This window comes from Phoca vitulina, unplaced genomic scaffold (genome assembly GCF_004348235.1).
Source record: "Phoca vitulina isolate PV1807 unplaced genomic scaffold, GSC_HSeal_1.0 scaffold12, whole genome shotgun sequence".
Classification (NCBI taxonomy): Eukaryota; Metazoa; Chordata; class Mammalia; order Carnivora; family Phocidae; genus Phoca; species Phoca vitulina.
In genome coordinates this window covers 38,661,450-38,687,004 of record NW_022589715.1, presented here as the reverse complement: position 1 = coordinate 38,687,004, position 25,555 = coordinate 38,661,450, and the positions used below count along the sequence as shown (strand labels likewise).

General features: G+C 37.5%; 1 protein-coding gene across 2 annotated transcripts in view; it reads right to left on the bottom strand.

The window, feature by feature from the left end:
• PNPT1 (polyribonucleotide nucleotidyltransferase 1) overlaps positions 1 to 19,472 on the bottom strand; it is a 44,385-nt gene extending 24,913 nt beyond the window's left edge. For both annotated transcript variants that reach the window (XM_032410951.1, XM_032410950.1), the window contains exons 1-11: positions 19,269 to 19,472; positions 12,501 to 12,561; positions 11,875 to 11,949; positions 11,071 to 11,176; positions 10,196 to 10,245; positions 9,112 to 9,175; positions 8,966 to 9,013; positions 7,716 to 7,829; positions 2,458 to 2,644; positions 1,314 to 1,365; positions 896 to 953 (exon numbers count right to left, since the gene is read on the bottom strand). In XM_032410951.1, coding sequence (XP_032266842.1) covers positions 896 to 953; positions 1,314 to 1,365; positions 2,458 to 2,644; positions 7,716 to 7,829; positions 8,966 to 9,013; positions 9,112 to 9,175; positions 10,196 to 10,245; positions 11,071 to 11,176; positions 11,875 to 11,949; positions 12,501 to 12,561; positions 19,269 to 19,429 — 976 coding nt within the window. In that variant the 5' untranslated portion in view covers positions 19,430 to 19,472. The remainder of the gene's footprint in view (positions 1 to 895; positions 954 to 1,313; positions 1,366 to 2,457; positions 2,645 to 7,715; positions 7,830 to 8,965; positions 9,014 to 9,111; positions 9,176 to 10,195; positions 10,246 to 11,070; positions 11,177 to 11,874; positions 11,950 to 12,500; positions 12,562 to 19,268) is intronic.
• Between the last annotated feature and the right edge of the window lie 6,083 nt (positions 19,473 to 25,555).

Below are 25,555 nucleotides of genomic sequence, written 5' to 3'. Positions count from 1 at the left end.
TAAAATCTAAATTTTACAATTCCACATATTAATAACAGCATCAGTTAACATTTTTTGAATACTTGGTATGTGGCAGGCACAAATTCAGATGACTTACCTATTTAATCACCATAAACCAGATATTATCAGTATTACAGTTTCACAGATTAAGAACTCAAGAATTTTAAAGAGTTATTTTTCAGATTTTCAAATGACATGATACAAAGTTTTCCATCATAGAGTGTAAGAACTTGATCCAGAAAAGATTGGGAATATTTCACATTCAACATTTCAAGTGCAGTGCTGACTACATTCACAGAAGTTAAAGATTTTATTTATTTATTTATTTGAGAGAGAGAGAGAGAGAGAGAGAAAGAGCAAACATGCATGTGTATGAGCAGGGGGTGGGGGGCAGAGGGAGAGAATCGCAAGCGGACTTGGCACTGAGCCCCATGTGGGGCTTTACCTCATGATTCTGAGATATGACTTGAGCTAAAATCAAAAGTCGGATACTTAACCGACTGAGCCACACAGGTGCCCCTCACAGAAGTTAATTTTTTTTTTTTAAAGATTTTATTTATTTGACAGAGAGAGCACAAGCAGGGGGAGCAGCAGGCAGAGGGAGAGGGAGAAGCAGGCTCCCCGCTGAGCAGGGAGCCTGATTCAGGGCTCGATCCCAGGACCCTGAGATCATGACCTGAGCCGAAGGCAGACGCTTAACTGACTGAGCCACCCAGGCGTCCCTCACAGAAGTTAATTTAACAGTAACCTTGGGATGCATCATTATTGTGAGTTTACCAAAGATAAAACTAAGGAACAAGGAAAATAACTGATTCTCTGAGGTCTTACAACTGAAATTTTAAAAAATCCATTTTTCCCTTTAAATATTTATTTAAATTAATAGAGCAAAGTTTACCTTTTAGTTGTTCCTCTATATCTAATCTTATCTTGTTAACAGCTTCATCTCTGGAAATCTAAAAGAGGGGTGAGGTGAGGTTCAGTATACATGGCCATATTTAACATTTCTATTTTTACATTATTATACAAATAACACATTGTAATAGTACTCAGATTTCTCTACTGGTAGTATTCTTTAAAAGATTAGAGCTAGATACTTATTTATAAGAAATATTACCTGTTTAATTCATTCAAATATATTTACACACTACCCCAAAACTTGCATTAATCAACAAAAGGAGAATGGAGAAGCAAATAACTAGGCTTCTCTTTAGCTTTCTGTTTAGATTTTTAATAAAAATTCATAAGATTATGTGAATTATGACAAAAAAGAATTCCCAGAACAATTATATAAGACAAAATTCAGGTATACCTACTTTATCATGTTCATAATCAGTAAAAACTGCATAGAGTCTTCCCATGGCGAGTCTATTTTAAGCACAAAATAAATGTCAGCATAATAATCTTATTGTTAATAGTATAACTATTATAAACAAAATTGCAATATTTAATAGTAAGCTAAAATATTTAATAATAAGCATTTCATAAAGAATTTTAAAAATGTATTTATTGTTCTTTAACACAGCTAATCTGTTTACTATTTATAATACAGTATACCAAATTTCTTTCTCTCCATCAGGGAAATTCCTCACACATGGTACTATGCCCTCTCTTTTTTTTAAGATTTTATTTATTTGACAGAGAGAGAGAGCGTGAGCAGAAACACAAGCAGGGGGAGTGGGAGAAGGAGAAGCAGGCTTCCCGCTGAGCAGGGAGCCCGATGCGGGGCTCGATCCCAGGACCCTGGGATCATGACCTGAGCCGAAGGCAGACGCTTAATGACTGAGCCACCCAGGCGCCCTGCCCTCTCTTCTTAATTGTTCAATTTATTTCACCTTAGATCTTTCTTACACACAAACTTTCTCTCCCGACTCTTTTTTAACTTCTTGCTTTTTTCTATTCTATCCACTTTGGCGGTTATTGCAGGCAACTGTTTTGTTGGGGACAGTTTACATCTCTTTAGTCTCTGACTGATGGCTGTAAGACTGATACTAAGGGAAATATTAACTTTTTCAATTTATTTGAAATAAAATGAAATACTTTTCTGGTAATTTCATTCATACTTAGTGCGTGCTTATGTGCTGGCACTATTTTAAGCACTGGGCATGTAGAGGTGGTTATACTTGATTACTTTTCAAGAACCTCAACAGTTTCCTTAGATATTCAAATATCTTATGATTTGTTCTTTTTCCTTGACACAGAGAGATATGCGGATTATCTAAATCTTAACCAATAAAGTCCCTCCCCCTTTCATTTGAGATTCAAACTTAGGCCCTTGAAGTGGGAACTGGGTTTATCCTTTTTAAAGCATTAGATTGGTATTTATGGCCCTCACTTTTAAAATAGAAGAGTGCCATATAGGAAGTAATGCATGGACTATGTTTCCATGGGAAGTTTTTTTCTGAGAGGAAATTAAATCTGGTAACAACTTCAAATTTTCTTTTGTACAGATATTCTTACTTATGAGTGTGTTCCACAATCTCTGGTGAAGGGGTAAATAACTTCTGAGGTGTCCTCTTGGTAATACCAATTTCTTTTACCAACTGCTGGATGCCCTGAATTATTTGTTGGGTATATTTTACCCCCACTTTAATAGCATGGCAAAAGTCCTGTTGTAAAATGTTCTCTGCAGAGGCTTCCATCATCACTAAAGAGGGGAAAAAAAAAGATTGCCATTGAATCTTTTACCAGTATAGCATTTTTAAGCACCTTGACACGACATAAATAACTACAGATCAGTTTTGCTTATTAATGGTAAATCTACCTTTTTAATTTCTTTCCTTAGAATCAACATACTTCCAAAATGTAAACAGCAGTAAAGAATAAAGAAACCTTCATATTTGAAATTAGGTTTACAATTTTCTTGAATTTAATAAGGGATTTCTCATTAAAAAATGAAACAAAATAAACTATGCATACTTATTAAATAAGTTTTGAGATATAATTCAAATACCATAAAATTCCACCTTTAAAGCATACAGCTGCATTTATTTTTAATATGTATTTAAAATGAAATTTAAAAATATCAGCATAATAGGAATCCAATAAATGTTTTCTGTTTAACAATTATTTGATGTGACCTCCTACTTAATTCTGTCATTGTCACATTGTCTAATGCTTGCACAGGTGGGGGGAAATCTTTTGCAAAATCTTTTATGGTTTTGTGATAGTAAAACTCCTGTGTAAAGCAGGGAAGCTCCAAGTAGCACTTCTAGCATGGTATCCAGTAAAATCTGCTATTCAGGTTTGGCTTTTGTTTCTGCCAGGCCGCTAGATTCCTGCCTACTCATGTCATTTCTGGCCCTTCTCAATTTGTACAGCCAAAGATCATGTAATGCATAGGTAACTATCATATTTAATATTAACCACATCATGTTGTCATTAAGATTTATTATTATCTAAATCATCACTTCTAAAGCTTCTAGGTATAATCTAGAATGAAAAAAATCTCCTTATGTGCTTTGTATTGTATGTTGGAATTCCAACAGCCAATTGAAGCCGACCTGTGAAACTAAAACAAAAGATCTAACATTTGTGCCATCTGAGTTCCAGAAAGAGAGGATAAAGATGGCAGGCTGAAAAGTACTAAAAAAATAATAGCTGAAAACTCCCCAAATTTGGCAGAGACCTAAACATACAGATTCAAGAAGCTGAGTAAACCCTGTATAGGGTAACCCAAAGAAATACATATCCTAATTAAACTTCTGAAAACCAAAGACAAAAAAAATCTTTAAACCAGCCAGAGAAAAACACAACCTCATCCATATGGGTAAAGCAATTAAAATAACAGATTTATCATTAGAAACCATGCAGGTCGGAAGGGAGTGGCATAATATTTTTTAGGTGCTGAAAGAAAAGAACTGTCAACCCAAAATCCTATACCCAGTGAAAATATTTAAGGAATAAAGGAAAGAAGGAATGCATATTTAGGAATGAACTGAGACTCTTAGATGGAGAATTAAGAAAATTTGTCCCTGGCAGACCTACTCTAAAAGAATGGCTAAAGGAAGTTCTCTAAACAGAAACAATAAAAAAAGAAACCACGGAATATCAGGAAGGAAAAGTACTGTTAAGCAAAAATGTGGGTAAATACAATATACTTTCCTTCTCCTCTTGAGTTTTCTAAATTATGTTTGATGGCTGAAGCAAAAGCAAAAATTATAACATGGCCTGTTGTGGTTCTAAATGCAGAGGAATATTAAAATGATTATATTACAAATGGGGGAGGGTAAGGCAAGGTAAGGTTTCAATACTTCACTTGAGGCATAAAGCAGCTTTTCTGACACGATACTGAGATTGTACTTATATTATTATTCTCATCAGTATTCCCATGACATCCTCTCTCAGTTTTTGCAGAATTAAACTGAACTGGAGATTTTTAAAAATGCATTTGACATATGCAAATTATACCTCAATAAGTTGATTTAAAAGAGAATATGAAAGGAATAATATGGTAAGGAAAATTAATATTCCTCAGACTTTGTTTTCATTAAACTTCAATTCATTTTTAAAAATACTTTATAAGAAAATTCCTTATGGTTTTGTGTCTATAGACTTGTGCTGTCCAATTTGGCAATTACTAGCTCCATATGGTTATTTGCATTTAATTAAAATGGTGTAAAATTAAAAATTCAGTTCCTTAACTACTCTAGCCATATTTCAAGTACACAGTAGCCACATATTCAGATATAAAACATTTACTTAATTGCAGAGTTCTACTGGACAGCACTGCCATGTAGACTAAAAATTTACACAAAAAAAGGTTGTCTAAATTAATTCTTTTAACCTTTCAGTAGTTGAAGGTTAAAGATTTTTTTTTAAAGGTTTTATTTACTTATTGAGAGAGAGAGAGAGTGTGTGAGAGACAGCATGAGAGGGGAGAGGGTCAGAGGGAGAAGCAGGCTCCCCGCTGAGCAGGGAGCCCGATGTGGGACTCGATCCTGGGACTCTGGGATCATGACCTGAGCCAAAGGCAGTCGCTTAACCAACTGAGCCACCCAGGTGCCCGAAGATTAAAGATTTTTGAGATTAGCTGAAAACTATGAATTCTAGATAAAAATTTCTTCTTAAAAATTGTTACTGATATAAACTAAATTCTATCCTAGCATACATAGAAAGATGAATGATATTAAATGTACCAGTTGAAAACAAGCAGAATGTGCAGAACGATGGCTGCTGAAGTCATCTAGCAGCCAACAGCACAAAGAAATTATTCTTGCCCTTTAAGGTCATACTTTAAAATTTGGATTACTAAATATTTTAATAATGGAATGGCAGCAATTACTTTTTTGTATTTTTGTATCCCAGAAGCTCCATGATGATGGTATTGGACTTGGGCCCAATATTAACTTTGACAAGGGACATAAAGTCAAATGTATATTTGGTGCACTATTATGAAAGCAGAGAAGTAGCTGAATATCTTCATGGAAACAGTGATGCAAAAGACCTAAAATGGAGGCTGTAATTTCTGAAACCAGTCTCCTTACAGGTTGCTTCTGAATCATTCTCAGTCTCCTAGTTACTCAGAACAACCTTCTGATGCTTTATGCAGTCTCTAGAGTCTAATTTGTCCAACTAGAGAGCAAGAAGTAAGAAGAGCAAGCTAGAAGTTGCCTATGGGGTTTTTACAGCATGACACAGATGCAACAAAGATCCTCGGTTCATTCCTCCAAGATCTCCATAAAATTAGAGGGGTTCAAAGTCTAAGGCAGGTAGAGGCTATATACTTATGGCCATTCAGAAGCAAGTTTATTTCTGTGTCTTAATGATAACAGCAGGTATTAACAGTATGCCTACTAGATACTAGGTATTATGCTTGGCACTTTACAAAACCTGACTCTAATCTTCACAAAAAAACTATAAAGTAGCCAAATCAATTTACTAAGTGAAAGTAATGAACACTGTAACTTCAAGCAAAAAAAAATTTCAGATGCAGACCAAGTAAACTTGAGACAGTAAACCAATACTCTGCTCTGGGATGCTCAAATATGTAGGGGTCATCTGTTATTCATGGCTTCCCCAAATCTTTGGAATGTTCTCTCCACATTGTGATATTTTCCCACAGTAAGAATCTCACCTTAAGGAGCTAGAATCCAACAATCCATTTCCTTGCTTCCCCTGTAGTCAAGAATGCAATCATGTGTTATAGTTCTGCCTGGTGTGATATAAGTGAAAGTGAAAATTGCTATGTGGGGGCTCTAAGAAAGCTCCTTGAAAGGGAGGGTGACTTACTCAGCTGGCATACACCTTTTTGTTATTCCCCTCCTTTTTCTTCCTCTTGCCTATAAATCAGGTAAGTTGGCCAGAGCTCCAAAAGCAAGTTCATAAGCATAAAGATGAAGGCCACACCTTGAGGATAGCAGAGCAGAAAACTGGAAGGGATCTAGATTTCTTAAGGCATCATGGAGCCAGGGGCGCCTAGATGGCTCATTTGGTTAAGCGCGCAACTCATGATTTTAGCTCAAGTCATGATCTCAGGGTCATGAGATGGAGCCCTGGGACGGGCTCCATACTCAACATGGAATCTGCTTGAGATTTCCTCTGCCCCTCCCCCCACTGACCCATGCACGCTCCTGTGTACTAATTAATAATATCTTTACCAAAAAAAAAAAAAAAAAGATATCATGGAGCCACTATAACTGTCCTGGACTCCCTTGTTACTTTAGCAACACAATCCCTAACTAATCTACTAATATGTAGATAACGTACAACTCATATGTGTTTTATCTACCATATAGTACCTTATTCTATTTCCATTACTGACCAATATTCCAAAAGAAGCTGGAAATGTGTTTCACACATTAATTGTACACAAAAGTACTAAAAGCTTAATAATTTATATTTTATCAAAATATTCCCACATCAGAAGATCCCATGTCAAAAAGTCCCAGACATCAAATATCACACAGTAGAATAAACTTATGGGACCTTAATTAATTTGTCCAAGGTTACACAGTTAACTGTGTGATAGCTGCTGGGTTTCAAACACAGGTCATTCTGACTGTCAAAGCCAATTCTCCTTTAAGAGAACTGGGCCAATTTTCATTCATGCAATTATGACATTTTTGTTACGAGGAGTGAGGGTGACCTATGGTCAGTGCATTTCTTCTTTATTAGTTTTCTACCTACCAAAAATAGGTCACCTTTTTCTCAAAGGACATTAAACAGGCTCTAAATGATGAATTAGCTAAAGTAACATATTTAAACTAATAAAACAATTTATTACCAGATTTAGAAATTCGATTTTTAGACTAGCTTATTAGTCTAAAAATAATTACCAGAACCGTTTTGGTAAATAAAGATTTTTGTATATTTCAATTACAAGTTATATCACTTTTTTTTTTTTAAGATTTTATTTATTTGTCAGAGAGAGAGCGCACAAGCAGGGGGACAGCAGGCAGAGGGAGAAGCAGGTTCTCCACTGAGCAAGGAGCCCGATGCAGGGCTCAATCCTAGGATCCTGATATCATGACCTGAGCTGAAGGCAGATGCTTAACCGACTGAGCTACCCACACGTCCCAAAGTTTTATCACATTCTATAATTTAGGTATTGTTTGTTATGAAGCAAGAGCACCACCAAAATAGGGCAGCAATAAAACAGAACAAAAATCTTTATGGCTAAGTGACAAGACACACATACGCAAGAATATAAATGCATTTTTAAGAAGCCAGAACTTATAAGTAAAATCCAGAAAAAATGTTCTACTTGAACTACTTACCAATTTGACTTTTAGGTGCTCCAGCAACCACCAAATTTAAAGTACTAGAAGACATTTCTTTCCGTGTTGGGTTAACAACACACTCTCCATCAATGATTCCTATCCGCACTGCCCCTAAAATATATCAAAATATGGGCAGTTGTGTAATAAAAAGTCTCAGTTTTCAAGACACTATTCCAGTGATAGCTTCAATCCCTATTCTTCAATTGTGACTATAATAAAATCTGTATTTCTACCATGGTATTTAAGGCCCACAGAACATCCTACCCCACCCTACCTAATAGCCTCACTGGAGCACTCTGTGTTGCTTAAATACATTATTTTTTTTCCACACCTCTGTGATTATGCTCGTGCTCTTTTCCTGGGCTAGACTATACTTTTTCCAAGGCATATGCTTACCATTTGATCCTACTAAGGTTCAGCTTTAATGTTGAGTATTCTGAGAAGCCATCCTTGACAACCTGACTTCGAAAGACTAAACCCAATCTTCTCTATCATTTTTACTATACCTTTATAATACTGTTTATAAATAATTATTTGTTTCTCCTACCTATGTTGAAAGCAAGAACTATTCCTAGACTGCCTTTCTTCCTTCAGTTCTTAGCTTAGTATCTGACATTTAGGATACTCAAAAATTATTTACTCGATGAATCATTTTTTTTTTTTTTTTTAAAGATTTTATTTATTTATTTGAGAGAGAATGAGAGACAGAGAGCATGAGAGGGAGGAGGGTCAGAGGGAGAAGCAGACTCCCTGCCGAGCAGGGAGCCCGATGTGGGACTCGATCCCGGGACTCCAGGATCATGACCTGAGCTGAAGGCAGTTGCTTAACCAACTGAGCCACCCAGGCGCCCTTCGATGAATCATTTTTATATTGCATGATTACAACCTGTAAGAGCTGTAAGTTATAAACATATTTGTTTTATTCTGAAAGACTATGTACTCTAACAATTTCCTATTCCCCACCCCCGGCCCACCACACCAAAAGTCCTTAAACAGAGAGACAACTAAGAAGTCAAAGTATCTAGGAACATAAAGTCTCTAACACCATAACATATTGCTATCAAAAACAAAACCTAAGGCAAGGATGAAAATATCTCAAGGAGCTAAAAGGAGTCTTAGAATGTCATCTAATTTAATTCCCTACAAGATGATAAATCAGAGCTAATCAATCTATGCTTTTGCTATTGCATGCTCACTAGTATTTCAAGAAAAAACATAATGTTTCTTATTTTCAAATCCTAACTTACCAATAGGTCCATTCCAAGGAATATCTGATAATGAGAGAGCCACAGAAGCTTAAAAAAAAAAAAAAGAAAAAAATAAGAACTGAGGTAAAAAGATTTCATTCCTTTAAAAAGACAGTGATAATTTTAATCTCGATTTTTATACTTACCACCATTAATTGCTAAAACATCAGGTTCATTAACACCATCTACTGCTAACAGATTACAAAGTACCTGGTACAAGGGAAAAAATTCAGAGCACTTAAAAAAAAATCTACTTGATTTAGGAGGATTATCATTTTGGTTAACATTTTGGGCTAAAATAAAGGAGCACTATGTGGTTAAAAGCATGAGCTTTGTAGTCAAACCCCTTATTTCTGGCTATCATTTAACTATATGCTTGACTATGGCAAATTACTTAAGCCTCAAAAGTTTCTCACCTTTAAAAGGAAAAAATAATAGCATTTTCTTAAAAGGTTTTCTGAAAATTATAGGAAATATTATTTGTAAAGCATTTACAATACTGGGCATGTTGAAAATATTCAGTAAATGTTAGCTATTTCTAGTACATAAAAATATTGTTTTGTTTATAAGCATATACAAAACGAACTGATAAATTCCTTTATACTGCAATAATATGCCTATGTCATGTACTTAAGAAAACAACTTATTAAAAAAAGAGAAAAAACTACTTGAGGCAGTGACATCCTTGCAAAGGCGTACTTGCAAGGCATATTTATTTTTATGAAATAAATAAAAGTTCATTAAAGCATATGGGTCATTCTGAAAGAGAATAATATTCACAAAATAATAAAATAAAGTAGAAGTTTAGAGGGCCCAATAAAATAGGTAATAAAGACTAGTTGTATCAATTGTCCTAGCCTCTGACACTAATATGACTTAACAGGTCCCAGTAGGGTCTGTCCCCACCTTCCTTAATCACTTTAAACTTTAAAACTCACCAGTTTGTTTCCTGCCTATGGGCTTTTGTGCTTCCCATTCCATCTGCTCAGAATGCTTCCCCCACACTCCTAGGTTGGCTAACTCCTACTCATAATTCAGGTATCAACTCAAATTGACATTGAATAAATATGAATTTTTAAAATTATTGTTTTTTAAAAAGCTTAATGTAAAATGCAGCATTACCAAAAATTCTTATTTTGTGTTCTAATGTTTAGTCAAAGTAGTATTATAGAAATTCATTAAGTAATTTTTGATTGATCTGGAAACAAATAAACCTAAAGCAGAATCTACCTGTGTATCATAAAAGTAGCCAGCTGGAAAGAGAGGTCTAATTGAACGATCTGCCAAAAGAAAAAGAAAAGAAAAGACACTAAATAGTACTGACAAAAGTCGCTTTACAGTTTGCCCTTTTCCCCTATAGCTAGCTGTTCAATATGTTAAAAAGAAATTCCCTTGGACTGATTTACTGAAAGGGTCATAGATAAATGTCAATGCTTCAATTAATATATACCATGCCCTAATAACAAAAAATTAGCAGGGCAGCAACACACAAGTATAAAATTGGGCAACAACTTTTCATTTTGGTTCCATAGGTATCAGTTACATATATAAACAGAGCAAAGAGACTTAAGGCCAGCAGCAGACCAAAAGAAAATCTTTCCTTGGTATTCTGTGTCTGAAAAATGCATATAAATATACACTAACAATTTCTGTATAGAAGAGCTATAAACTCAAATGATCCCACAATATTTAATGATGTCAAAGATTTGAAAGATTACAGGTATATTTCGGTAGTTGATGAATATAATGCTTTCAGGAATTACTATGCTGAATATGAAAATGAAAAATACTAGGGGTAGATTGAACATAGTAGTAGAAGCATGAGCCACAGAATTTATATGCTCAATAGAGATTCATTCATTTCATCGACATATATTTACTGAATGCCTATTTTGTGCCAGGTAGTATAACAAGTACCCAGGATTCAGTAGTGAACAAACACTTTTTTCTTTCCTGGAGCCCACATCTGAGTGAGGGGATACAGAAAGTAAATAATCTCAGGCAGTGTTAATGTAATGGAAGAAAATTTAAAAGAACTGTAGAATATAGATAGAAGAAATGCTAACACAGGCATAACAGAGAGTTAATGCCTCTTACTATCTTACCTATTACTCGACTTGTAAGAATTTCTTTATCAGAAGATCCAATCTCTCTTCTGAGATAGTTTGTGGGAATTCTACCTGCTGCAGCAGCCTTCTGTCTATAGTCAACCTGAAGTAGTATTGAAAAAAAAAAATGAAGTTCATTTGACTCCTTTTTATGGCAACAAACTATTTCCCAAGAACAACTATACAGATACTAATTCTCCTGAGGTTGCTAACAACATGGTCCAGATTAAGAATGAAGGATATTTTATTTACTTTTAGCATTCTGTATCTCTTTGGGAAGGGAAAACTGATAGAAATATTTCAATAAACTGATTTTTAAAAAGACTTCCACTTAGCAGTGGACTACGCAGCCTCATTATTTCCCACAGTGGCTTATTCTGGTCAAATCAAACATTCCCTTTTTTGTATCAACTCTGTTACATAAAACTGCATTCCCGTTTTCGTAACAGAAAGAAGCCATAAACTCCCAAAGCACTCCTTACTCTTCACCAAACATATACTTGCAAACTCATACTGAACGGAAACCTATGAAAGCAATGAATTCACTGCTATTCAAGATCAAAATCTTCATGCACTTCACTGTTCTTATCAACCTGGACATTCTAAAGCATGCTTACTACTAATATGAGAATTGGTTATGAAGCAGTCGGTCTAAATTCTTTTAATGACAGTATCAAACTACAAAAGAAAATCCTTTGTTGTGTGACGTTTACACTGTGCACTCGTTAGACATTAGACAAAAATATTACAAATTCTACATTTATGCCATATTACTGTTCAGATAAATCAGCAAATACTTACCACCAAAGGCATGAACTGGGAAAGTGAAGGTTTTGTTTTACTGACCGCTGTGACCATCACCGCAGTGTCACCTGACTTAAACATAAACAACAACATGGGCAAATTCCTTAAAAACCAGACATTAACCTCTAAGTAGTGAGTGAATGAATCCTTACTCCAGTTAAATACAAGGAAAGAGAACTGTTATTCCATGACACAATGATAATGAAAATAATTAATCACAACTAGTCCAATCTTGATCCCTTTTACGAAATCAAGAAAAGGCTTACTGCTAGCTTAGTCACAAGCAATCGTATTTTCTACTTCTTAAGAAGAAATTTAGGCTATATAAAAAGAAAAATTTATCACAATTAAAGAAAACAGTAAAATCACTTTCTATAGAGAAACATTACAGAATTTATTAACAGAATAAAACAGAACCCCAGGTTTCGAAGAGATCTTAAAGGTCATTTAGTATATCCAGCCCTCTGACGCCCTGGTTCTCTGGAATGGTTCTGAAACTAGAAATGGTCTGCATTAACTTACACTACCACAGTTCTAGGAAGTGACATAATGTTGTAAAGATACTTAGTAGCAGTCTCCATAACCATTTTTAAGATGAAAATTTAAAAATGTGGACTTTTTACCTGTACTACAGCAGAGCCATCTGCAAATCTGGCCAGTTTTCCAGAGGATATTTCTAGTTTTCTGTTTAAAAATAAATATTCAATACAAAAGGACTTAGGTCATCAATACAAATCCCAGCTCGGTATAAAATAATCTAAGATTCTAATAGAAGAACCAAGCCACACAGGCCCCCACCCAGCAAAAAACAAAAAAGGGATAGAATTCACAATCGTTATTAAAAGTACCAGGGGAATTTAAGACCTGCTTAAGGAAAAATACAGAAACCAAGGCACAGGAAAAATCTGAATGAGAGATAAAGTACTTTGGGGGTGCAGGAGCTGTGTTCCTAAATGTTAATTCCCATTTACAACCTTTGTTTAGTGTGTCATCCCTTGCCTTGTTGATAAAAGTAGCCTTTTAACAGACAAACAGGATAATTTCTCTACTTAAAATCCTTTAAAGTATCCCCCAGTACTTTCAGGACAAAATATAAATTCCTAAATATTGCCTACAAAGACATTCATGTTCAACAATGGTGCCAAGACAAGTCAATGGTTGGGGAAGAACAGCCTTTTCAACCAGTAGTGCTGAGACAACTAGATACCCATATGCAGACAAGTTAACAAAGTTGGATCTCCTTCCTCATACTATAAAAAAAAAACTAACTCAAAATGTAGTATAGACCTAAATGTAAGAGCTAAAACTATAAAATTCTAAGGAAAACATATAGGAGTAAATCTTCATAAACTTGGGTTAGACAATATCTTATATAGGACATCAAAAGCACAAGCGACAAAAGAAAAAATAAATTGTACTTTATCAAAATTAAAAATTTTCTTGTTTCAAAGGGTATCAAGAAAGTGAAAGAAAACCCACAGAATAAAAGAAAATATTTGCAAATCACCTATCTGATAAGGGACTTGTATCTAGAATATGTAAAGAATACTTATAACTCAATAAAAAACCAACCTAATTTTAAAATTGGTGAAGGATTTGAATAGAAGTCTATACAAAGAAAATCTTCTAAGTAGCCAGTAAGTACATGAAAATATGCTCAACATCATTAGCCACTAGGGAAGTGCAAATCAAAATCACATCTACTAGGATGGGTATAGTCAAACAGATCAGTAACAAGTGTTGGTGAGGAGAAACTAGAATCCTCATACAGTATTTATGGAAATGTAAAATGGTCCATCTCCCTTGGGAAATAATCTGGCAATTCCTCAAGAGGTTAAACACATAAGTGCCAAACGATCTAGCAATTCTACTCCAAGGTAAATACCCAAGAGAAATGAAAACTTTTTATGTCCATGCAAAAATTTGCATAGGAACATTCATAGCCGCAGCATTATTCATAATGGCCCCAAAATGGAAACAATCAAAATGTATGTCCACTAATAAATGAATAAACAAAATGTGGTCTCACTGCATACAGTGGAATATTATTCAGCCATTTAAAAAATGAAGTATTGGGGCACCTGGATGGCTCAGTCGGTTTGGTGTCTAACTCCTGGTTTCCGTGTAGGTTGTGATCTCATGGGTCATGGGATCGAGTCCCCTCCCCCCGCAAAAAATTAAGCTCCTCACTTAGCAGAGAGTCTGTTTGAAAGATTCTCTCCCTCTGCCCCTCCCCCCACTCTTGCACACTCTCTCTCCCTCTCTCTAAAAATAAATAAATCGTTTAAAAAAAATGAAGTATTGCTATGTGTTACAACATGGATATAACTTAGAAACATAATAAGTGGGGGCACCTGGGTGGCTCAGCCAGTTAAGTGACTGCCTTCAGCTCAGGTCATGATCCCAGGGTCCTGGGATCGAGTCCTGCATTGGGTTCCTTGCTCGGAAGGGAGCCTGCTTCCCCTCTGCCTCTGCCCCTCACCCCTGCTTGTGCGCTCTCTCAATCTCTCTCTGGCAAATAAACAAAATCTTAAAAAAAAAAAGAATTTTCATACCTAAAAAAAAAACAAAAAAACATAATAGGTGAAAGAAGGCAGTCACAAAAGACCATATGTCATTGACTCTATTTTATGAAATGCTCACAAGAGGCAAATCCATAGAGACAGAAAGTCTCTAGATTAGTGGTAGCCCGGGGCTATGGAGGCTGGGGAGAAATGGGAAGTCACTGCTAATGGGCCTGAGGTTTCTTTTGGGGATGATGAAAATGTCCTAAAATTGATTATGGTGATGGCTGCAAAACTGTGAATTGTACATTCTAAATGGGTAAATTGTACAGTATGTAAATTATATATTAATAAAGCTGTCTTTATAGATATTAAATAGGCGGTATTATCAGCCTTATTCCCCAGCTTCTGCAGAGTACAAAAAGAGGTTACTGAAGGCTTTAAACAGATCAGCGAAACTTGTCAAAGAAACCAAAATCATGAGTATTATGAGGCTAAACCAACCCAGTGACTCCTGAAGATACTGAGGAAGATGTTCTGTCCTATGAAGGCTGCTTCAGAAACACTCTGTCATGGTCCAGTGCTGAATAAACACACACACACACACACACACACACACACACACACACACACACACGCTAATGCCCTGCCTGCCCTGTCCTTCATATGCAAAAGGAATAAAGAGATAACTCAATATTTTCATCCATTAAACACTTGTCAGAAGCCTGAGTTCATGAAAAGCATATTTATCTATTCAGATAGACTCATTTTGTTAAATTTGAAAGCCCAAAAAGCAGGTACACTTGTACTATCAGTCCTAACTTTGAAAAATTGAGGTGTTTTTTTTTTTTAACCACAAGAAATATCTGAGAAATTCTAGATGGATTTCTATTACTGTTCAACACAGATGTTGTGATGACAGCCTACAATAAAATGGGTTTACCCTGACAGATGGAATGATGAGGTGCAGAGATAAGGCTGGAGGTGGCATAGTAGGTGGAGGGAATGATGCTCAGAGCCAGTCACATTGTGTAGACTCAAGCAAAGTTCCACAACTTACAGCTGAAATCAATATTAAGGTTTTATGTGTAAAACAGAAATTTGGGGTCTTGAAATTTTGTTTAATCCGGAGTAAGAATATGCTAGCAGTATTTCTCAAGACCTAATAGGAATTAGCATTCCCTCTAATAATGTAAATTCTTAGTGATCCCTGTGAAAGGAAGGGGAGTATTCTCCAAATAAATTGAAGTGGGCCCAAGACAGAAGAGGAGCTGTGAAAGCTCTAGTTCTATTCCATTAATGGGAATCTTGCCCCAGAATTTTTGAGAATGCCCACAGTGGCATATTCTTTTGCATGTCCTCAGTGATAGTCTTTATTCTTTAATGGGGATATAATTTGTACAGGGGACCAAGAGAAGGCAGTAGAGAACAGAGGTTAAGAACATGGGTTCTCTGTGAATAATGGTAAGTTTCATTGGAATAAAATACTTCAGCCTGCAGATGACATGTATCACTTTTTATTAGGTTCCACTGGTGAATACCAGTCACATGGCCCCACCTATGTAGGGACTAGCAGTATACCAAAGAGAGCACACATACTCACAAAGCTTGAGGCAAGGAGTAGATGACCCACTCCTCTGCTAACCAGCCCTTCCCAGTTGTATCAGCAGGCAGAGAAGTGGAGCCGAGGAAACACTTAAGCTTCTACAGCTAACCAATTTACAATGGGAACTGACTGAATCAGTGAGAAAAACAAACAGGTCTGCACTACCCCCAAATATTCTCATACATGCACTTCCATTTATGTGCTTATTCAAACAACACTTGGATTTATATATTTATTCAAACACTATATACTCCTGCCTTCTTTGTTCCCTCTGTTGAGTCTACTCAGTGTCTCCAGTAGGGGTCCTAGGCCATCCACCAGATAGTTCTATGGTCCTGCCTTGGTGATTGCCCTGATTTGAACTGTTTTTCTTCCAGGTGTGTGCCATTTATATTAACACAAAGAACCAGGTGGTTACTTTTCATTATATCTCATGATCTCAGCTGGTGTTACCTGACATGTAATTTTTTCCTATTCATGCACTTTTAGTTCAGTTTTTGGTGCAGGCTTATTATTACTTTTATACATCATGATTGATTTTACCTCTTATCAATTTACTCTTCAGTATTTTACTTGTAAAATAGCTCCAGATACATACAAGATTGATAACACATATGGCCTTTGGGGATTGGAATTGGGTGGCTACGGAAGGAGATTTTTGAGCTTTTTAAAAATGTTGAGCCATGTGAATTGTTTTCCTATTCACCTATAAACATATACCTATGTTTAGCCATGTGAATGAATAACTAATAAAAAAAACCACTTGAAAACAATAAATAAAAAGGATTAGGAGGAGAAGTGAGATTCTATTGGTGGGAAGAAGGGTGGAAAAAGGTGGCTGAGGAAGAGAAGGGGAAGAGCAGAGCCAGCTGCCACAGGGAGTACAATTCCGGGGAGAGAGATGTTTAAAAAAAAAACATTTTTAGAAACATCTACAGAATGATGTGGAATGTAACCAACTTCCTCCAACTTCCACCAAGAAAAATTCACTAATACAAAAACAAAAACCCGAAACATCTTTAAGATTCAGCCTCTGCCTGTCACTTGGCCTTACCTTTGATGCTAAACTCACATTTCACCTTTTGCTTCATACATAGTGAGTTATTTGTAGCTACTCAAATGTATTCTGTCACTTCTCTGTAATTGCACTTCCACTTTCTCCTTGCTAATTCCTCCTCCTCCCCCTTCAAGATTCACCTTCAATGACAAGCTTTAGGGTGGGATAAATATACCTTTGTGCTCCTTTGGCACCCCATTCACACCTCTCCTACAGTGATTTTCCCAGCATCTGTGTTTATCTTACTCCCTTATCAGAATCTGTATCTATAGTGCCCTGTACATAGTAGATGCTCAATAAAAGCTTGTTGAACTGAAAATTAAACAGTTGCCTTAAAAGTTACTCTGAGTATTAAGTACAGCATTTGAAAAACACAGTAGTATATAGTCTCCTAAAGCATTGTATATAATACACATGGTAACAAGTATAAAGTGAATGGTACATAGTAGTCAAATTCAATAAATGTTGCAAAAAAAACAAACAAACAAAAACTTAACACAAAGATGGAAGAATTGATTTACCCAGAAGGTATGATATGTAGGAATCTGGTTGTTACAACATATGACACAGGTTCAAGAACTAACTACAAGAGATCCAGGTTGACTGATAAATGAAATATTTAAAGTAGATTATGGAAAATTTGGAAAGCAGGGGCTACTACTCTTGCTTTGAGTCCGTTAAAAAGATCCGTTTAGTGCACAGCGGGTGTCTGTTCTGAGGCATTTATTCAAAGAATGTGAAGTCATTGAAAAATGGAAGAGATATTCTCTCCCTCAAAAAATCAGAATCAAGGGCGCCTGGGTGGCTCAGTCGTTAAGCTTTGGCTCGGGTCATGATCCCAGGGTCCTGGGATCGAGCCCCACATTGGGCTCCCTGCTCCGTGGGAGGCCTGTTTCTCCCTCTCCCACTTCCCCTGTTTGTGTTCCCTCTCTCGCTGTCTCTGTCAAATAAATAAATAAAATCTTTTAAAAAAAATCAGAATCAGAGAATGCCAGAGGTGGAAAGAGCTTTAGAGATCATCTAGTCTAGGGATCAACAAACTATATAGCCTGTTTTTGTACAGCCTTTCAGTTATTTATGTTATTACATTTTTTAAAGGGTCTGTAAACATACACCACTATGTGACAGACAGTATGCAGCACACAAAGCCTAAAGTATTTACATCTGGCCCCTTACAGAAAAATTTGACCCTTGACCTAGGCCAGTCTTCTTATTTTGTGACAAAAAAGCTAAGTAACTTGTTCAGGATCAGTCATTCAGTAAGTTAGGAAGGCAGACCTGTAATCAATGGCAGATTTTTCAGCTTTTTGTACACACTAGGGTAAAAAATTTAGTACATGTGAAAAATTAGATATATAAAGTAAGCATTAGCAATTTCATTTACTCTAAAAATCCATTTTTAAATAGTTATTTTATTTATTTTTTAAAGATTTTATTTGTCAGAGAGAGAGAGAGACAGCACGCCAGCACAAGCAGGGGAACGGCAGGCTCGCCGCTGAGCAAGGATGCAGCACTTGATCCCAGGATCTTGGGATCATGACCTGAGCCGAAGGCAGACTCTTAACCGACTGGGCCACCCAGGCGTCCCTAAAAAGTGATTTTAGATGTGAATTATGGCAAACGGACCCATGGAAAAAGTATGGGCTTGGAGGGAAAACAAAATCCACGTACTCTCAAAGTAGGTGACTCTGAGAAAGTTACCCTTTTTGAGCTTCTGTTTTAACTATGAAATGAGGTAACAGCACCTTTACTGCAGATTTAAAAAGCGTGTATCACGTAACTAGCGTTCAATAAATTGATGTTTTCCTTCCCTTCCTACCTAGGGTCATATTGGCCATGCATTTAGGCAGTAAATTGAATTGGATGACGTACGCATCCACTGTCAACTCATTATCTTGAAGTGAAATGTTTCCCCCTTCAGAGTCCAGGAGTCCCCGCAAATAAAGGGGATGAAAGTCAGGTGGACTGACTCAGCTAGAGAAAAGAGCCGGAACAAGGTAAAAGGGAGGACCAAGAAGCAAAGGACACGAGTCTGAGACAGTGCGGGAAGGGTGCCAGGAAGCAGACTCCAAACCCGGAAAGAGAAATCTGGTATTTAGGTTTGGGGTAAAGAGGGGTAAATGAGATCTGCGTTGCCGGATTCCTAGCCTGGGAGATGAATTTACCTCGGGCTGCCTGGACAGGACGCCTTGTGAAAGGACATAGAACACACGCTGTTTCTTACCTGCTGCCTAAGTCCACGGCCACGGCTCGGAACCTCGCGCCACCCCATAGTGCTCGCACCTGCAACTGGGTGAGCGCCCGATCCCGCCCTGGCAAACGAAGGGGACCATCGCAAAGCGGCCGAAGTCGGAGGCACGAGCAGCAATGCCTGCAGGCCGCCATGACACCCGGCGCGCGATCACCCCGGGCTGCACCTTGATTGGCTCACTCTGCCGATGGTGGGGCGGAGCCTGGTGCAGTTTCGTTTCCGTGGTGGCGGGGCGGGGGAACGCGGGGAAGCGGATACCTAGGTCGCTTTCTACGAAGCCTAGAAAGGGTCAAACCTATCTGAACGCAATTGTGACAACTTATCTTTCCTATTTAAGTATCTGCCAGTGAAAGGCAATTGGAAAGTTAATGCCTTTTGTGTATGTGTGTGCTATCGTCATTTAAAAGAAAGTCCAACAAATGTTGAATAAGTAGGGTAAATATAGTAATAATAGAAGTCATCAGACAAAACATTATTTGGCTTCTGTAAACTGAGAATTAGAGGAGAATTTATGTAGTGGACGATGGAAAGAGATCTCTCTCTCCTGTCCTCTGCCTTGGCTTTTATTTTATAAATTTCACACAAATATTACTGAAAAGGTTTATGTTAATTTATTTCTAGTAAGTTAATTTCAGTTCTTATTGATCTATATCACCATTTTAGGTCTTTGACATCATTTGTTATTCATTTTCGTTTCCATTGTTAATATTTAGAATTCATTTCTTTGCCACTTTTGATCAAGTGTTACTATTTTTTAAACCAACTCTTATTAAATGCAAAATGCCAGCTACTATTTAAATGTTTTGGAAAATGAAAAATAGCGTTTGAAATTTGAATTTGATAAATTTTCAGGGAGTAAATAAATCTCTCCCACCCCTCTTAATCCTGTTAGAACATCTTCATATGGTTCCTTGAATGAATCAATGATATTTTCTTTATTATGAGGGTCATATTTCTCTTTTAAGATCATAATCTCCTTCCTCCGAAGAAATCCAAACAACAAAATCCAACATACATTCAAACATGGTTTCAAGAACTAAAAATGTTGAACTTCAAACAGACAAATGATTTAGTGGCAAAGCAGCTCCCTGACACCTTGGTTTCCATGAGATATTAGCACAGATTTGGAATTTCCATGTCAATAGAAGGAATTACTACTAAATCTGCTAGGGATATTTAGTGTTAAAGAAGTTTTTTGCCTCTTCCTCTACATTTGACTTTACCCCCTGTTGCTACAGTGTTTTCTAGACCAATCTATTGAAACCTATCCTAATGACAAATCTATCATAATCTACTTGCCATAATACAACATGATTTTGAATTTATAAAATAAGAATACTAAATCACCTTTTGCTAAAGCACTTAAGTACCATTTAATCATTTCATTCAGGTGGTGTTGCCTAATAGTTTGGAGCATAAACTTGAAGTTAGTCTTGAGTGGTCCCAATCTTAGCTCTGCCATTTACTAGTTGTCTGACCCTATCTCTCTAAGCCTCAGTTTCCTCATTTATAGATATGGATATTAATATGAATCTCATAGGGTTTTTGTAAAGATTAAATGCGACAGAGCATGTAAGATGTTTATCACAGTACCTGCCAACATTGTCAGCACTCAGTAAGTGGTAGATTCAGCTTTGACTAGGCTTTTTTAAATTTTCCCTCTAGTTTCCTGTTTGAAATACTGAACAACCCTCTTTGCTGTAGAGCCCCATGAATCTGTTAAGCTTTCATTCATCTGGAAATATTGGAAAGCAGTATTTACACATTAAGTCCACCTGTTTCCTCATACCAACCCCAAATAATTGATATGGTAGTAATCATTTCATAAATTTAAAGGCCATGTGGGTATTGAAATTTGTTATTAAGTAGTCATAAAGATGATCCAGACTGTGTTTCTATTAAGTGTGGTGTCTCTCTTGATTGGATGGGGGCCCCCAAATGTGGGGCAGTGATCGGGTGGAAGCCATCGACGGGGGTGGTAAAAGGATTCACCCAAAGCAGAACCTAGGAGATAGAAGTTTACTGAATACACTGCAACAGAGGAGCCAGCAAGACCGCAAAGAAGAGACTGTCTGCCAGGAGGCAGTGGGTGGGGGCTGTTTTTAAAGGGGGTAGGTGAGGTGTGCAACTTATGGAATTTTCCCTTTTTTGGTAACTGTGCCTGGTTTAAGTAGCCCATTGGTTAGTTAGGGCCTATGGATATTTTGTGTGGGTTGCCTGATCAGCCTGTCTATATTCAGCCAGGGGATTGCTCCAGGCTGCTCCAACCTAGAAAGGTCTAAATTCCATTGCTCACCCTGTTTGCATAAAAGCAGCCTCTACATTAAGCATTTTAAGATTAACACAGAAACGGAAGTATAAAAAGTTTAAATTCTTGTGGTTGTAAGATAGGGAAACTGAAGGACTCCATAAAAACATGGTTTTTGCTCTTTTCCCTGCTTCTATTCTTGCTAGGACCTGCACGTCCACTTTACACATGCCTCAGAATGCAAATAGTGTATGTCGCTGTTGTATGGGACAAAAAGTTAATGATTTCTTTAGAATAGATAACATCTAAGGAAAGACCAGATGAGAATGACTGGACAAAGCTATCATATGCATATTCCAGACCACCAGCACTAGACTTTTTGAGGCCAAGACCCTCTGGCTCCAAGGAATAACACCTGGGCCCTTGTCTTAATTCTAACTGGTTCCTGGATGCCGGACCACAGTCCTCAATAAAAACCCTGAACAAAGATGTGGCTCATGCTCCTTTTCTTTCTGAATTTCCCAGATGCTCCATCTGTATCTGATCTCTCTGTAACTTCAGTAAACTCTGCTATCACTTCCTGCTGGCTTGCATTTGATTTTCATCCTGCGTGAAGCCAAGGACCCTCTTAGCTGGTCCTGGAGACCCTCTTTGGGTCCCTGGACCTAGCCTGCCAGCATCAGTTTTATTCACAGAAGCTATGATCCATTGAGGTTCAATCTGAGATGTCTCATTCTAGAAATAATAGTTTTACCAAGTATAGTTTGAGAGCCAAAATATAATTTAAAAGGAAGTTCTTTACCTATAACTTCTGAAGGACATTAAAGATAATCTAATTTAAATCCACCAGCAATATTCCTCAGATCTTCTTTTTTCTTTTCTTCAAACTCCGATGAATGTGTGTCAAATTAGTTAATACCACTACCGACTCTGAGTAGCAATTTCACTGAAGTAAAACATCACTGCATTAAATTACTGTTAATTAAGATTTAATTTGGTTTGTAGTTTGGCTTATAAAGTATATACGATTATTTTAGTTTTATGACTGTATAAGAGGTACAAGATTAAGGAGTTTGTGTCTTGTTATATATTTGTACAAAAAGTATCAGTGGACACCAAGGGTATCCATGAAAATTTTTTTCTCTTGAAGGAATGTAGCTAGAGGGACCTTTCTAAATTGCAAACCTAATTGTGTCTCCATTCTGATTGATTTTCTTCAATCACTTCCTAATCTTTGCTTTGTGTTGACTACAAACTGTCCCTATTTAACCTCATCAATTTTTACTACCTATTTTCTTCCCTTCCTCTCATTTTATAATCCAAGGAAATTGAACTACTCATTCCCCTCTAACATACAACCCTCTCTCCTGCCTCTGTGTCTTTGCATGTATGATTCCGTGTGCCTGGTACATATTCTCTCCAATGTGTCAGTCTGGTACAATCAGTCTTCAGATCTTAATACTGGAAGCCTTCAATACTAGCCTCTCTGACTTCCCCATGCTGACCTGTAGGTACAACCTATGTCCATCCTTCCACTTTATTAATTTATACAATCATTATCTCATCCATGGAAATGAATGTGGAAGTAGGTATTGTGTAGTGGTTAAAAGTGCTGGCTCTGGGATCAAATTGTCTAGGTTCAAATCTCACCTGTCACCTCCTAAACATATGATTCTTGATAAGTTGCTTACCCTTTCTATGTCTCAGTTTCCTTACTTGCAAAGTGAAAATGATAAAATTATCTACCTCTTAGGGTTGTTAGGCAGATTTAAGTGCAATCTTATTTTTATGGAACTTAGCATAGTCCCTGGCCCATGGAATACCTGTTTTATGCCAGGCATTATACTAGGCTGAGGGGATGTAGGGGTGTCAAGATAGTCATAGGGCATAATAATTCCTGCTTTATGGAGCTTGAAGTTTAGCATGAGAGACTGATAAAAACACAACCAAACAAATAAAAAGAAAAATTCAAGTGTGATTAATAGTAAGAAGGAAATAAACTAGACGAGAAAATAGGGAATAATGGGATGGATGAAAATATGGTGGCTAGGGAAAACCTTTCTGTGGAGACATTTAAGCTGCCCTGAAGGATGAAAAAGAGACAGGTTCTGAAACATGGGGGCCAGGTGGGAGCAGTGACTTGGGGGGGGGGAGGGTTGCCCCTGAGTTAGGAGAGAGTTTGGCTTCTGTGAGGACTTGGTAAAGCCAGTGTGGCTAGAGAGTAGTAAGTAGGAATGTGGCAAAGATGAGGTAGGAGAGGAATGCACTGGAAAGTTTAAACAGGGATGTGGCATGACCTAGTCTACATTTTAAGATGATCCCTCTGGCTGTTGAATCTAGAATGGATTGGAGGATGATAAGAGGGAGGTATAGAAATCAGGAGTAATGTGGTGTCAAGGGTGACAAGGAGAAAGGATGGAGAGATTTGCAATATATTTTAGTGTTGGAATTAATAGGACTTGTTGATGAATTGGATACTGGGAGGTGTGAATTAAGACTATTAACAGGCTTAGATGGGTCATAAATGTAGTGTCTGAGACACCTGAGAGTAGCTGTCAAGACAGTTGGATCTGAGCATAGGACTCAAGGAAAGGACTAGTGTTAATATAAGAGTAATCAGCATACCAGTGATATCACAAGCCATGGAAATGCTTTGTATCACTTAGAAAGATGGTAGAGAGAGAAAAAGGAAGGCCCAGGTCTGAGCTCTGAGGAGGGAGAGGCTGCCAAGTCTATGGAGATGGAGCCAACATTGATGGAGAAGTCAAGGTAGGTTGTATTATGCTGGGTGTTTTCCATTTGCACCCATTCCATCCATTCCTTTGGCTCTTCTCTGTGCCATTATGGAGCTAATGTATAGATAACAACACCCAAACTCCCTCTTTTTTGGTGGGGTCAGCTAATGAGAGACACTAGCAGGAGGGTAAGATGAGAGAGAAACTAAAAATATAGAACCATAATTCCTTATGCTGTGGCAATGACTGCAACCACCTGTCACTACAGCACCTGCCAGGTTGTTCTGCTTGTGTGGCTCTAGCTATCACTCCAATTACTCTGTTTTTTCTTGCCACTTTAAGCCTTCAGAGTTTCCTACTATTGGTGATCACTCAGTGCCTTCCGCATTCCTTGTTAGTTCCAGAATCTGCCTTAACCTCTGTAAATAGTCTCTTCATTAAGTTCTCTTTAGAACTCATTTGAGGGGGCGCCTGGGTGGCTCAGTCGTTAAGTGTCTGCCTTCGGCTCAGGTCATGATCCCAGGGTCCTGGGATCGAGCCCCGCATCGAGCTCCCTGCTCGGCAGGAAGCCTGCTTCTCCCTCTCCCACTCCCCCTGCTTGTGTTCCCTCTCTCGCTGTGTCTCTCTCTGTCAAAGAAATAAAATCTTAAAAAAAAAAATAGGTATAGAACTCATTTGACTGTGCCCTCTGTTCCTTGCTCCCCTTTGCACTGCTCTTCTGAAAGCATGCTCTGACCTCTGTCCCAGCACTAGACCACTGTTACTTATTAGAATAAGTTTGTTACTCTGGAGGTGGGAGGTGAGAGGCATGCTGTTCTCTGCTGTTCTGACTAACCCTCAGTCTTAGGAAGGTACTGTGTCCGTGGATTCTCAGTGCTCCTGCCCCTCTCCCAGCTGTAATTCTGGGCCAGGGGTAAAGGGTTATGTTCTTTTCCTTTTTCTATCTGTGGTGGGTTTTCACAGTGCCTTAGGAGTAGCAGTATTTGTCACATTCCCACAGTGCATAAAGCTTTGATTCCTATGGAGACATAGGAATCCAGTAGGGCTTTTGCATTCCCCACAGTGGCTGCTGTGTGCCTTCCCCAGGCCTGCACCTTTCTCAGGAGTCTTGCTTTTACCCTAGTCTTTTTTGTGAGCACTCAGTGATATCCAAGGAGAAGAGCCTGTGAGGTGTTGCAAATTCCTGTGTCTGCAGCTCTCAGGGGTTCTGTTTACTCTCCTTAGTCTATAGTCAGCCCTTAGTGATTGGTTAAAAGGTCTAGTTGAAGTCTTCTTCT